Genomic DNA, 15,587 nt, shown 5'->3' with positions numbered 1-15,587 from the left:
TGTATATTTAAACACACACTGAACATGGACACGTCAACTGTACAATTTGTTTTACAATGTTGTATCTTAAAGTTCACCCAAAAGCCATTAAGCAGAAGTTAGTCTAAATCCATCTGAGTGAATAGTGGCCCTTCTAGCGACCTCTACAGGACATTCCATCTTAATGAGGTTTGATGATACTAATGTTCACCAGTTTACATTATTCTAATCCTCATTTACACCTCCATTAACAGGGTCATCTAGGCAGAATAGTTCAGAAGGGGCTTAATGTGTGCAGTAGTGGCAACTCACAACAAAAACAGACCTTGATATTTATAGACAGTGACACTATGCTTCTGACGTTTCAGGGTGATGGACTCTGATAGATCTGATGGACAGACGGAGACCAAACTAATGAATTGACATTAGAGGCAAAAGCATTGTAAGAGCACCAATATTAACTGACACCTTTATACCAGAGGGGTTGCTTATTAATGGCTCTTTGTAAGACTTTTGCAACTAGATAAACAGTTGCTTGACAACTGAGCAAGTCCTAGTATTCAGATGCTACAAAGCAGTGGTGCCAACTACAGTGTAAATACAACGTAGATATAAAGCCCAGTTATTAGCCGTATATCCGCTCTTTGCTGGGGTGAAGGTAGGATTCACTGACTAACGTCTAAATCTGCAGTAATGGGTTTTTTCGTCACTCGAGGGCCGTGGAGACAACATTAAAATGTCCAGTGTGTAATATTTAAGAGGCTCCATTGGGAATACAATATTCATATACATAATATTAGTATAATAAAAAGTTTTTGTTGCTTTAGATTGAGCCATTTTGATCCACTGAGGGAGCGGGTCCCCAGTTGCACATGCTTTCTGTTTTATACGTTCTTAGGCCAGCACACAGGTTGTCACCCAGACAAAGGACAAACAGGATAGAGATATGAATCATACATTTTACACACCTACATTCATACCTGACCATCACTCATTCATGGCAGTGTGAAGAACAGAAAACATGTTTGTCCAGTTTCTTTATTTGGTTTAAAAACATGACTCTGCTTTTGAGTTACAGTTTATTATATGTAAAATGTATTTTTTTGTGTGTTGAAATACATTTATGTATCTCAAATTAAACTTAGCATTACATTTGCGTCAGTGTGAACTAAGTTTTTCATAAAAGGAAATCTTCCAAAAACCCAAACCACAGAACAGGGGCAGATCTAAAGGCCTGGCAGTGAGAAATCAGCAATTTACTGACTTCTAATACCACCTTTAGATATTTACATTCACTTTTTAACAAATTACACATGTCAGTATTTTTTCATGAGGCGGTTAGAAGAGTATTTCAGTATTCTGGAAAAACTTTCAGAATAGAGAGAGTATTACAGTGTTGTTAAGCAATTTAGGTTTTTCAACCTTCACTGGTTATTTATTTTTCAGAAAAACGGATGCTTAGCTGTGACTGTAATGGCAACTCATGAGAGGCACAGCATACATACATTCTATACACTGTTTCTTATTCTGCTGTCCAGCTGTGTTTTTAGGTGTGGCGTTGGGCCGCATGTAGACAGTCTACAAAGAACAGATAGAGAAAGTTCACTAAACAATTCAATTCAATTCAATTCAATTCAATTTTATTTGTATAGCGCCAATTCATAACAGAAGTTATCTCAGGACACTTTTCAAATAGAGCAGGTCTAGACCGAACTCTTTAACATTAATTACAGAGACCCAACAGTACCACCATGAGCAAGCACTTGGCGACAAGGGCAAGGAAAAACTGCCTGTTAAAAGGCAGAAACCTAGGACAGATCCTCCGGCTCTAGGTGGGTGGTCGTCTGTCTCGACCAGTTGGGGTGAGAGAGAGAGAGAGAGAGAGAGAGAGAGAGAGAGAGAGAGAGAGCGACAGACAGACAGACAGACAGGTGCACAGCAACAACAGTATTGGCAATGGCAGTCAAGCAGGACCATGGCAGGAGGCTCCACCAGGATCCATGAGAACCTGCGAGACGAGAAAGCACAAGAACTCCGGGGAAGAAGTGGAGTAGCCCAGCATTCAGAGAACGTAGTGTTCTAGTGGGGTAATAGGGTACTATGAGCTCTTTAAGATATGAAGGGGCCTGACCATGAAGAGCTTTATAGGTGAGGAGGAGTATTTTAAATTCAATTCTACATTTTATAGGGAGCCAATGCAGAGTAGCTAGTACAGGAGAGATGTGATCTCTTTTTCTAGTTCCTGTCAGTACTCGTGCTGCAGCGTTCTGAATTAATTGGAGCGTTTTAATGGACTTATTGGGGCAACCTGATAATAAAGAGTTGCAGTAATCCAGCCTTGAAGTAACAAATGCATGGATTAGTTTTTCTGCATCTGTCTGTGATAGGATGTGTCTAATTTTTCTAATATTACGTAAATGAAAGAAGGCAGTCCTAGAGGTCTGCTTTATGTGGGAGTGAAATGACAAATCCTGATCAAAGATAACTCCAAGATTCCTGACAGTGGTGCTAGAGGCCAAGTTAATGCCATCTAGAGTGACTATATCTTTAGACAATGAGTCTCTAAGGTTTTTGGGGCCAAGAACAAGAATTTCGGTTTTTTCTGAGTTTAACATCAGAAAATTGCAGGTCATCCAGGATTTTATGTCCTTAAGACATGTTTGTAATTTAGATAATTGATTAATTTCATTGGGTTTGATTGATAGATATAACTGCGTATCATCTGCATAACAGTGAAAGTTAATGGAGTGATTCCTAATAATGTTGCCTAAAGGGAGCATATATAAAGTAAATAGTATTGGTCCAAGTACAGAACCTTGTGGAACTCCATGACTAACTTTAGTATTTATGGAGGATTCATCGTTAACATGTACAAACTGAGAACGATCTGATAAGTATGACTTAAGGGTTAGGGCAGTTCCTTTAATGCCAATTTGATGCTCAAGTCTCTGTAAAAGAATATCATGGTCAATGGTGTCAATTGCAGCACTAAGATCTAATAATACAAGTACAGAGACAAGTCCATTGTCAGAAGCAGTCAGAAGGTCATTATTAACTTTAACCAGAGCTGTCTCTGTGCTATGATGAACTCTAAATCCTGACTGAAAATCCTCAAATAAACTATTGTTATGTAGAAAGTCACACAACTCTTTGGCGACTACTTTCTCCAGAATCTTAGAGAGGAACGGGAGGTTAGAAATCGGTCTATAGTTGGCTAAAACCCCTGGGTCAAGAGTAGACTTTTTAAGAAGGGGTTTAATTACAGCTACTTTAAAGGACTGTGGTACATATCCTGATAATAAAGAAAGATTAATCATATCCAGTAAAGAAGTGCCAATTAAGGGAACAACTTCTTTAAGCAGCCTAGTTGGGATCGGGTCTAACAGACAGGTTGATGGCTTCGATGAAGAAATGATTGAAGTTAACTGATGAAGATCGATAGCAGAAAAACAGTCTAAATATACATCTAAGTTTACATTGACAGAAACAAAACAAAAGGAGGACATGTAACCAATCTCGACCAGAAGACTTTCCTGGTGCTGTTCCAGGTGGTATTGGAATTACCTTCCTTACATAATGTATTGTATATTATAAATCACGTATTGTGGAATCAGTTGCTCTTTCCAAAATGTTGAACGCGTTTCCCCCTGAACTCCTGCCCCCTGTTGCTCACACATGCTGTTCACCTCAGCCAAAACGTGCTTAAGCAATGAGCAGGACTTTTCTTTATCAAGTCTACGGTTTATTTAAAACAATTACGTAAGATCATTCATGTGGCTCATGTTTCTCGAGCTGCAGATGGTTTTTGTGATGTTTCTGAGAAAGCGGGATGGGAATATAACAGCAGAGTTTCCACCTCAGACCACAGGAGTAAGGCTGTATTGCTACAATATATTTATATAACAGAGGTGGATGTGAGGTTCAGAACATTTCTCCCTGAGAGGTGAAACTATCAAAGGATGAGGCACCATGAAATAACCCAAGGGATGTACTGTATTATGTTCCATTGTGTAAGACACTTTGTTTATATAAGGGCTGCCAGCAAAGAGGCCAGCAAACTGATCACCTCTATGTGTGGATGAACAATATCACATACAGTATAATTTACAGGCCCAGGTGAATGTACCCCTTACTGATCACTTTCATAATGGAATTTATATGCAGTATCTAGTAAATAACAGCCTTTCATTCTTTTTTGACAGAATGCTTTAATTTTTCTCTTCATCTCTCTCTGCTGGCAAACGCACAAACAGAGACCTTGAACTCAGCGGGCAATGATCTCTTTAAACAAAAGACACACAGAAGCAACACAAACACATATTTGTCTTCAGCTTCCTAATCGCCAAGCATGGTCAGTGTCTTTGAGCCTGTGTTATTGTAAGATGTGTTATCGCTCACTGTGTGTTACAAGACTGGCTCCTAACCATCTGCATTCAATCAAATTCAAATCTCTAAAACAGACAGAGTAATCTCACTGGATGACATTAAAGATAGATTACAGGCAAAAATGAGTAAAGAATGAGATGGAAGAGACTTTCTGCATGTTGTGCTGTTTTAACTTTAGCTTTAAGCTTAAGGAACTTTCCAGCGTGACAACATAAAAATAATGTATGTGCACACACAGATCCTTGACCTCTTCTGTTTCATTGAGTAAACTGATGACCCCTGACTAAGTGAAGTACTTTAATCTATATTTTTCTTTAATAGTTCACATGTGAATATATTTTGTGTTAAAATCTTCACTGTGCGATTAAAACAAGTTTATATCTTAAATAATAATCCAAACTTTAAAATTAACAATTTAATTTAGTGTTCTTCAAAGAAATGAATTAAATTCTGAGATATGTATATTCTAAAAAAGTTGTTGTACACCCCTTAAAAACAAGAAGGCCTCGTGACACCCCATGAAGCTTTGGTTACCTCTAATAGGGGTCAGGACCTACAGGTTGGGGACCAGTGGTTTATGTTATTGCAGAACAGTACCTCAAAGGAACAGACACAAGAGAGAAAATATTAACTCAACTCTCAGCTTTGCATGTTCTGTGATTAATATGGTGCCATAAATGCTCATACTGAGTCATTACTTTAATACACAAGATTACTTGAGGAATAAAAATACAATTCCATCAAGTTTTAATATACTATTTTCTTTTATATTTGAAATGGATTGCAACATGAATATGTCATAACATGTCAATATTTCCAGTATTAAAAAAAGATAAATTAGCATTTACAGCAGAATGGAATCAAAAATACAAAAAGGGGACCTTTTTTCAGTGATGAAGAAATAACACTGCGTCCCTGTGGTATGTCATTGTTAAATAAAACAATGCGATTACACACACCTTTCTGTATCTCTTACACTGTGTATTATGGCTGGACACAGCAGTACCTTGAGCATCTCTCCTCAAGGTGTTACATCTTACCACACAGTGAAAGCTCCAACAAGATGGACAAACGCTCCTCAGGTAGTGAATGGAGAGTCTGTAACAAGGCAGTCCAAACATTATGGGTCACTGAAGGATGGATCTAGATTGTTTGCTAAATCTAGCATCAATTGTCACTGCATGTATCTACTGTCAGTGTACCATGGTAACCGTAGAAGGTGGCTCTTTCTATTTTCATGGAAGAGATTTTTAAAGTTCAGGCCATAGTGGTAATACCATGTGATTATTTCTACATCTTCTGGTCTAATTATATGATGAAGATTACACAGCCTCATTACTAATACTTTCAGAATTTGATAAAACATGTAATGGTGCTGAAATAAAGACCATCATAAATCATGTATCTCATTTATTTTCTGTACAAACACAGATTTTTTTAATATAAACTGTACAATCTTTGCTGAGACAAAAAAAACATGCCGAGACAAAAAAATGTCATTAACACAGAAGAGATTTGTAAACAAGGGAAGTAAATTTACTGTGACTATGTACAATTTATAAATAATATTATTCACTATCTTAACACACACCCCCATTATAGATGTTTTCTATTGTCTGGTTTAACCATTATGGCAAGAGGTGTAATCATCATGTATTAATAGAAAGGAGAGCATCCATGCCAATTCATTGTTGATGCAGACGTGGTGGTCCACCTCAAAAAGAAGCAAATCATCTGAAGGCCACGATGACAAATCATTTGCGCCAACGACTCATTCTAATTCAGTGAAGCGAGCAAACATGGCTTTACGGACTGCATCTTTGTACGTGTCTGAAGCAGAGAGGGTATAGTTGGTGCCTTTAGTGCCAAGTCCAGCTCCCTTTGTTCTTAGCTGTGCCTGAGGAGGGAAACCACAAACTTAAGTACTTTTAAAATATAGATATAGATATAAAGATATATAGTTATTAATGCTGATGGTTTCTGCATACAGTCCAAAACCAGGAGATTGTTGTGAATACCTCAATTGGTGTAGTGATGCCCTGCTGGTTGCGGCCGAGACCTTTACCCTCCTTCCAACCCATCGCCTGCAGCATTTTGTTCCCAATATTGTCACTGTTAAGGCCATCTTTAGTGGGCTGCTCATAATTACTGTACAGGAAGAAAGGAACAATTTGAATTGAATGAATGAATTTGAACAATTTAAACATACTGCTAAAAACACAACACAAACAACTAGATGCCTGCGAAGCCTGAAAAACAGCATTTCACACAAATCAGTAGCAGTTACTTACATCACAGGGGCTGGTTGGCTAAATTTCTTCTTTTTGGGTGCCGGGGGTTCAGGGATGCCGTATTTTTCTCTCCTCTCAGCTGCTCTGTCTCTATATTTCATCTATTCACCAGAAAAATAAAAACATTTTAAATTTTAAAATGCAATCACATCAACTAGGGGGAACAATATGACTCACTAGCAACTGGGTGATTTTGTACTGAACCGAACCTCAGTCTCTTTTCTCTCCAACTCTTCCAACTCTGCTTCGGTCATTTTGGATCTGCGGAGAACCTCCAGGTTTTTCTAGACAAAATCAGAGACAAGATGAATACCGTGATGAACTAAGGCTCTTATGGTTTTCTTGACTGATACATTGGACTTTCACTATTTAAGCCTGAAGACAATATGTGTAATGTTACCTTGTGGAGGTCAGAGAGTTGCTGATGTCGAACTAGACTCTCTTTGTTGGGAAACTGTCTTCTACAGAGCAAGCAGGCCAACTTTGACCAGTCTGTCAGCTTGTCCAGGCCGCATTCACCACCATCAGGTTCTGCTCCCCCCTCCTCAGGGTCACTGTCTCCACTGTAGGCTGCCACTAGGCCACACTAACCACACCATGGATAAACAATGGCAGGTGTAAATATTGTTAACATAAATAACACCTGTTACCGAGTACACATATTTACAACACAATTAAAATGGCAACATAATACAATAATTAATAAAATAATAATTAAAGAAAAATGAAAATGAAAGCTGCAGAAAACACTCACCTTGGAAGTGTTGACTGAGCTGGTTGGTGGCTCCTCCTCAGGGAACCTTGGCATTTCTGGCATGAGTCTTTCGAGACCTCCTGCCTGCTAAATAAACAATCAATGATCAATCAACCAATCGATTTTGGACATTAAAGTCTAAAGCTTATGCAAGCCATCAGAACTTCATCAGAAACGGAATCCTACTGGATTACCTTCTTTTCAAACAGTATGAAGCCAGCATCAGCAGCTGCTGCCTCCTTCCTGTCTTCTTGACTAATGGGCTGAAAGCTACTCTTGAAGTTTTCTTTCTGCTTGTTGAGAGTTTTAGCCCAGCGTTCCATGTCTTTTGCAATCTGACAGAATCAAAGAGATATGAACATGAAGTTAAAATCCTTTTTTTTTTTTAAAAAGGAACTTGAAAATGAAAAATATTCAAGTAGAAAGAGCTATATGCACAACAAACAACATGTGCTGATGTAGAATTCACAATACCTGCTGAGCAGTCTTGCTTTTGGGCTTCTCCTTTTTCTCCTTGCCTTCTTTAGCTTCTTTGCTGCCTGATGCGGCATTATCATTTTGTCCAGGGTTTGTCTCAGTTGAGGCAGGTATGTATGTCTGCTTCTCATTGTCCCAGTACAGATACTGCTGGGTCTGAGAGTTGTAGTAATACTGAAAAGACAAAAACACTAATGAACATAAAACAATACAAACTCCTGTGACTCTCACCAACATGAATAAAACCAAGTAAATCACATGGTGGTGGTGGTGGTGCACTACTTACGTGAGTGTTTGGGTCATAGTAGAGGCCAGTTTGAGGATCATAATAGTAGCCAGAGGACTCATCATACTGATAGGTGGATGTATCAGGAAGAACTGTAATTTACAAAACATATCATTACCAACTACGGTAAAAAACTTATTTCATGAGTTATGAAACAGTTGCCTTGTGAGTTGATTAGTAATCTCTCTCCATAACAAAAATACTGGGACAAAACTTTTTTTTAAATATATATCAGTACTACTACATTATTAACCATAAGTGGGCCCAGCCCTAATTTTTACTAGCCTTCCCAAATTAAGTCAGTCTAAAGGCAGAAACCTTTAAATCGAATGTGTATATCCACATATTTGGTTGGTCAAATTAAAAAGAGTAAGTAAATTTAGTGCTTTGAATAAGTTTGTACCACCTCACTCTTAAAACACCAATAATGTACAGTGACAGTGACCTCAAGAGTTCTCTTTAAGCACATTACACTTCAACGGGATAGGTCTTAGGGGATCTTGTGTGCTCATACCAGTGCTGGTGTCAGCTGTCTGTCCTGAAGCTATTAATGTACCGGCAGCAGCTAAAGGGCCAACAGGCAAAGACGCAGCTTCAATGCCTGAAAGATGTCCAGTCTGAGATTTTATGTCCAGTTGCTGGGCAAATGGCAATGCCTGCAATTAATATAAAAGATATTTAGAGATTGTTACACCATGCATTTGAATAATGGCACTATAATGTAAATTACAGAATTAACAAAAATGTGTATGTTACCTGAACAGCAGGCTGCACAATTATATGGGGTTGGTAGACTTGTGCAGTCTGTGAGATTACTACTCCAGCTGCAGTCGGAACAATCTTTACACCTGGGGCAGCTACAATTGGGAAAGCAAAGCTCTGTGACAATTTCTCCAAAACACAACATCACTGTGTAACAAAAGTTGTATTATTTCTTAGTTCAGAACCTAGCAGCAGTCTCTTTGTTTGTGCTTAAGACTTCTAACAGCAGGGTTTATCTACTTTACAGCTGTTTGCTGCATTATGAACAAATGTTAGAATATCCTGTAATCTCAGCTACATGTCATCACATAAAAACAGAAAAAAAACATTTTAGTAAAAAAACTAATACAAACATTATCAAATTTTTTAAATAGTAAAATTATTCAATAAATGGTCAGTAACTGTGCCAACATCTATATAATACATGAATGTTTATCATACCTCCTAGAATCCCATTTCCCTGAGAGGTGCTGGCTCCTGCTGCGTGCTGGAAGTATGACTGGTAGTCCTATTGAAAAAAATAATTCATTGAAATATTGATTTTTGAGCTTCAGCGCTGTGAAGGTCAATTTTTAGCAAACCGAGATGTAGATACTTGCCGGTGTAAAAACACAAATCATTATTATGACATACATGTGCAGCCTCTTATCTCTGAAGTGTTGTACTCAGTTATGTAATGGTGAGCTTGACACTCGTGAATCAAATCAGTATACAGAATTTACTGGACAAGTATTTCTGAAGAAATATGTTGTCCATGCTGTAGTCTCCTATAGCTGCCACTAGATGTTACTAGAGAATCATGTTTTACTGAACACATTTTTAAAGCAAACCAATGGAAATATATCAGAAATGATGTGCTCCCAAGCTAATTGTTAAATGTTTGCTTAAATTGTTCTACTAACCTGTGACAATGGAGCATAGCCCTCTTGCAGGTAGCTGTACTCCGACATTCCTTCTGAGCTCTGCTGTGGCTGAAAAGGTAAAGCTTTGGTTATGAGCCTGATAGAATGACGCTGGGAGATAAATATCAGGATGTTGACAAAAAAAAGGGCTTACCTGACTTGAGGACCACTGGGCTGCAGCAATGGCTGTGCTGGCCACAGAGAAGGCACTGACACGATTCCCATCAGGCAGTAAAAGGTCCCTAGAACAGGCACGAGCAAAACATTTTTATTACAACTTTTAATTTGAGTGTGGCTGATTCTCTCCTCTCTATAAAACAGGCAATGTGTGGAAGAATAAACAAGATTTCTGGAAATGTTAAAAATATAAATGCAGATACATGTATATGTCACAAAACCAAAGGCACATATTACACTATTATACTCACTTTCTAGCACTCTTGGCATAATCCACCCCAATTGTTTTTCCATCCAGTTTCAGAGGAGGCTGTAGTCCCTGTAAGATGGTTAGCAGCTGGGAGGCCTCCTGTGAAATGGAGTGATATTAAATTGTAAGTGACATGCAGGCCTAAATGGCTGGCAAGTTTATTAAGAAGAAAATGAAAAAAGGAGCCACTGATAGGTAGTGTGTTGTTGTAGCAGTAAAATATGACACTGAAACAGTAAATTGTGACACTGTTCATCTATACATGTGAAAAAAAGTTTTACCAGAGGAGAGGACAGCTGCACAAAGGCAAAGCCTCTGTTTTGGCCTGTCTGCTTGTCCTTGATGAGGCGAATGTTGTTTGATGAAAGATTAGCGTATGGTGCCAGGGCAGTCATGATGGCTTCCACAGTAGTAAGAGGAGCAATATTTCGTAGGATGATTGCTGTACAGGATAAAAAGGTTCATGTGTAAGAATAGCCTTCCATGGATAGGGAGATTTTTTAATTCCAAACAAAGCGGGACATTGCATCTATTAAAGAGAAGTACTTACTGTCGCCATAGAAATCTCCACTGGGTTGAGTTTCAGAGACTCCAGTATTATTGCTGGTTTCACTTTCTGTTGATAGAATGACAGAGAAATAAGAGGTGCATTAACATAACATTCATAACTGTTATATAATTTAAGAAGTGGAAATTATGTATAAAGTGATAAGTGTAAAAATCGGTGCTAAAAGTGAGTCAGTGTCTACGGTATCAGATAGCCTATTTCATAAACTCCATCATGTATTGTGTTTTGTCCCCATGTTATATTGTCAGGTAGCAAGGAAAAAATGCATGCTGTTTCCCATCTATGCACTTTGCCTACATCTGACAGAGTGACAACAACACAACACAAACTTTGCGTTGCATCCCAGCACTGCTGATCCAGGCTGCCTGGATGTCTGCAGTCAGTGGCCTCTTGTTGATTTAACTACTTACCAGCTTTTGCTGCTCCACACCTGAAGCACTTCAGCCTCCTCCGGAAATTGTACAGGCCACACTGCAAGTAACCGTTCACATCATTTTTATTATACACCTACTAAAGCCCTGAACAGTGCTGCCTCAGAAAACAGGCAATCTATATTGGTGCAGCATACCATACTTACCTGAGACACAACCTAACCTTTACCACTTATCCAAATGTAGGTGTACCACAAAATAAGCTGACAATTGTAAGTTATAGGCCTATCATGTATACTTAGAGGCCTTTATATGTGTGTGTAAGATGTTCTGTAGTAGCACTGTTAGGATAACGTGGCCATGAAACCAAGACAGATCATTAACTTACAGTGTTGCAGAGCCAGTCTTCATACTTGTTTCTGGGGTGACTGTAGTGCATGTCCACACTTTTGCCTTGGATGGTCAGACGTTTCTGAAAGAGGACGACAAAAATTAGTCAAGTATTCCTGGAAAGCATTATTCTCATCAACAGAGCAAGCAGTGTTGGAAGGGAGAGATGGGGGAGAGGGGCCCCCAACAGATAGCCTTTGTGTTAAAGACAAGACAGGCACATGATGTATATGTGAGCATGATGTATGGAGGGTTCTGTAGGTGTTTGGGACCCGAGTGCCCAGGCTGAGCTGGAGCAGAGTGTACAATGTGACCCTAACAGACATTTTTTGACTGCTTTACAAAAAACAAAAAGGGGGGGGAAGACATAAAATAAATCCCATCTACTGAGGGGTAACCTAAAAAAAAGTCTGAGCTTACATTCAACTCTGAAATATCATTGATAAATAACTAAGCAAAATGTTTGTTAAAACATTAGGATATATATCATGAATATAATCATCTCTATTAATAGACAAATCAAATCTTTTTGCTCTGTGGCATACAATCCATGAGGTTTTTTTTTTTTTTCAAAAAGATCTGTACATTTTCCACACTACTTATTCAATGCATTTTGGTTGCCATTTGGGTTATTTTTCCAGATCCCCAAGATTAAAACTAGACTTGGCGATTGTGAAGCAACCTGATTGGTCTCCATCCATCGGGTAGCATCTTGCAAGTGATAAAAGTCCACGAAGGCGAAACCACGGCTTATACCTAGAGACAGCATTCAAATATAGACGGGAGGCGTGTTAGTTAAGAGTCCATGGGCATATTATTCAAACTCTTCCACAAACTGCTTCACGACCCAGGCCCTGTATGGTACACAATAGGCCACCCCTTAGGAGTTTTACCATAGCAAAAAATCCTGCCGAATACCTCTGTTTTGAACCACACTTAACAACAAAGTGTGTCTGCCAATTGAATTTCAAATGTTTTACTGTTGCTCTTACTTACCTTAAAAAGATCCACAATGAACTGAAATGATAAGTCTTAAATCAACATTTTAAATCCTTTTTCAAGTAACGTCATACAATTATCTCCTAGCTGCTATGGGAAAATGGGTCTGAATGGAAGCAGATTGGCCCTATGGTCAAAGACTGGGGGGAGGTCGGGGTCCGTCACACTCTTGATTCTCACCTGTTTTCTTCTTCATCAGCCTGACATCCACTGGCTGTGGCCCCTCCAGTTGGTCTATGGCAAAACGAATCTGAATAACAAAATGGAGATGGTACTTTTTAACATTATGCCTCAAAGCCATTTCATGTTGCAAAATGAGAGAGTGCACACATAAAACCAAACTAAAAACAAAAGAGGTTGAAAACGAAGGACTTACATCATCCTCTGTGACATGAGGAGACAGACCCCAGAGCATGATGGTCTTGCTCTTCTTCTCCTCTCCAGGTTCTCTTCTATAATCCTGCTCTGGGTAGTCGCCATCAGAGTGATAACCATCTTCTGATCTATCACTGTTACGTCGTTTCCTTTCTCTTTGCTTTAGGACAAATAAATCAGTGCATCAGTTAAGTGCATATGTCATCAAACAAAATAGTTACACTATTGAATACTGCATAGTTGTAGAATATTAGAGTAACCACCTCTGGACTGTCTCTTGATCCACGGCGATCTCCTTCAAAACGATCGCTACGTCTCTCTTCGCCCCAGCGGCGCATGTTGTGATCACGCTCTTGGTCCCTCTCTCGTCTGTCGCGCCATTCTGATTCATCACGGGACTGGTCAGAGCCGTACCTACCGCTACGCTCTGTGCGACTAATCCTATTCAGGGGGACATTGAAAGTCAAAATAAAACATCGGCACACTGCAGCTGAATAATATTTCTAATAGTATTCAATCAAATACTCTTGTATCAGCAAGCTCACAACCATAATTTCTTGATTAAAAGCCTGTCTCAAGTATAGTTATGGATTTACACTGAAATGCTTCAACATTTACAGTTGATCTCCTTTTTTTTTACCACTTGCTCGATCAGACAAGCGGGTTACTAGATTTACGAGCCCAGCATGGCATTTTATTTGCCACAAGCACTCCTTAATGTTGAGTATATAGTTTACAGTATATTGTGTGTTTGAATTGTTTCCTGTCTCTCAATCAACGCTGCTTGCCACAATGTTACTACATTTGAATCTTCACAAATGATTTGGTAAACCCCAAATTGAGAACCAGAACTGGAGAGCACTGCCTAGCTCTGCTTTAGAAACTACAAACATGGGTGCAGTCATGTTGTTACGTTAAGTTCAGCATTTGTAGTTTTTTCCCCATGTAACTTTATTTCAAGATTGTCTGATTTTTGCTTTCATGATTAGATTAACTAGTTTCATTGTAAATGTCACATCAGTTTCCCGTAGTATCCCGCATGGTGGGATTTATTTTAAGGCCAAGAGGAAAATACTGTACAACGATATCACAAATTCCATTGATTATGAGTCAGATTTAGCTTTACGAGCAAGAACTTGCTTAAATTAACTTACACATGTGTTTACTGAAATTAACCTGGCTTTGGAAATACAAACGTTATCTGAACAAATAACGTTATATACTCAAAGCTAACGTCATTATATAACTTACAGACAGGCGCCCTGAATGCAAATTACCGTTAACGTAAGTGTGTTTTAAATTATATTAAAACAACATTAGCTAGTTAACCACACCTACCATGTCCAATGGCGCTATCGCTTAACATTACTCACCTTTTATCAGCTCCCATTTCTCCTTACTGCACACACACGGCCTGTCGAAACGAAAAAATCCCAAAGGTTTAAAATTACTCATTCACTCTATTGTGTCTTCAGTTTATTAACATGCTTAAACACAGAACAACTGCCCTACAGTCAAGTTATTTAGATTACAACGAGCACAAGACCGCGCAGCAAAATGCGTGTAAAGCGTAACATGGAGCCCGGTCTAACGTTAGCAGGCGGACATACCGCAAGTTAAGTTATGTTAAAACCAACTACGCCATTGCGACGCTGTGAGGTTGTTTCCTTTTCCACTCTGAACGTACAGTAACTCACCGGGGTAGTTTGTTAACAATCTTATTAGACACTAGAAGCTTTTCAAAATGATGTTTGAAAAATTGTGGGCGAGAAAATTCATCTCACGTCCAAGGACTTTCCACAACACTACAACGACACCTTCTTTGTCCCAAGATGCATTGGTGTGTAACGCGGTGCATTATGGGACTGGGGTAATAGTTTGCCCCGAGTTCGCCTCACAGGCAGCGTGTGATCATTATGCGCTTTGTCCCTTTAAATTAGTCATCCCCAACAGGTTCTAATACTTTATTACATTAAATTTACATGACAGAAGATTGGGATTTAGGTCACGACTGCGGTTGTGGTTGCCCGGGGTTACATGCTGTTATAGCTATAATCTGTCTGGCGATGTTAAAGAAGGAGGTATGTTACCTGAAAGGCTCAACTAAGGGCGAACATAACAACCTAACACATTTCCGCCATTTTACTGGGCATATAGCGTTTGATCTTGCAGTGTGTGGAAGTGTTTTAAATATTAGCTATATTTTGTTAATTTGACACTACATGTTATGTAGGTTGCAGTAGCAAACTGCAAAAGGTTACAGGACCCACTTTATTATTAACCTATAATTAATCACTGCTAAATAAAGGTTTCTTTTTGATTGTGTAGCTCTTCTATGGGCTGACTGCTCCTGTCTCTTCAACGATTAAGCCTTTTTGTCTCTCAGGTCATGATGGGAATGCTGATTTGGAGCCTTTTCAATAACTTGCAGGGCATTGCTGTAATATAGAGATTTCAGCCTCCTGTCAATGTGTAACGCAGACGGTGTACGCTTGTCAGCTGTGCAAAAAATATGAGAATATTCACATGGAGTAAATGATTGTGAAGATTCAACAGGAGAAATACAATCACCCCCTATAATCTGTATTATTAATCTTACTGTATTACAGTGTATAATACA

The 15,587-nt window shown here is 38.9% G+C and overlaps 1 protein-coding gene across 2 annotated transcripts; it reads right to left on the bottom strand.

The window, feature by feature from the left end:
• Positions 1 to 5,760: 5,760 nt before the first annotated feature.
• Positions 5,761 to 14,810, bottom strand: rbm5 (RNA binding motif protein 5). 2 transcript variants are annotated; one of them, XM_051414185.1, is made up of 25 exons: positions 14,665 to 14,810; positions 14,341 to 14,381; positions 13,231 to 13,408; positions 12,969 to 13,127; positions 12,773 to 12,842; positions 12,276 to 12,349; positions 11,592 to 11,675; positions 11,243 to 11,303; positions 10,815 to 10,880; positions 10,546 to 10,706; positions 10,266 to 10,363; positions 9,992 to 10,079; positions 9,838 to 9,906; positions 9,377 to 9,443; positions 8,930 to 9,030; positions 8,688 to 8,829; positions 8,174 to 8,265; positions 7,885 to 8,061; positions 7,605 to 7,745; positions 7,411 to 7,497; positions 7,057 to 7,242; positions 6,866 to 6,940; positions 6,657 to 6,757; positions 6,384 to 6,513; positions 5,761 to 6,262 (listed from the first exon to the last, which is right to left on the bottom strand). In XM_051414185.1, the coding sequence occupies exons 2-25, from the start codon at positions 14,355 to 14,357 to the stop codon at positions 6,137 to 6,139; spliced, it is 2,550 nt and encodes an 849-aa protein (XP_051270145.1). In that variant the 5' UTR covers positions 14,358 to 14,381; positions 14,665 to 14,810; the 3' UTR covers positions 5,761 to 6,136. The 2 variants fall into 2 exon arrangements, with proteins under 2 accessions (XP_051270145.1, XP_051270146.1); XM_051414186.1 differs by having other exon boundaries at positions 7,411 to 7,494.
• Between the last annotated feature and the right edge of the window lie 777 nt (positions 14,811 to 15,587).

The sequence above is a fragment of the Dicentrarchus labrax genome, unplaced genomic scaffold, assembly GCF_905237075.1.
Source record: "Dicentrarchus labrax unplaced genomic scaffold, dlabrax2021, whole genome shotgun sequence".
Taxonomy (NCBI): domain Eukaryota; kingdom Metazoa; phylum Chordata; class Actinopteri; family Moronidae; genus Dicentrarchus; species Dicentrarchus labrax.
The sequence above is the reverse complement of the archived record's forward strand: the minus strand, read 5'-3'. Positions and strand labels throughout refer to the sequence as shown.

Coding starts and splice junctions, on each gene's coding strand:
- rbm5 (XM_051414185.1), bottom strand. Junction 10,881..11,242: donor GTGTGGAGCAGCAAAAGCTG/GTAAGTAGTTAA, acceptor TTCTATCAACAG/AAAGTGAAACCAGCAATAAT. Junction 9,031..9,376: donor GGGAAATGGGATTCTAGGAG/GTATGATAAACA, acceptor TCCCAATTGTAG/CTGCCCCAGGTGTAAAGATT.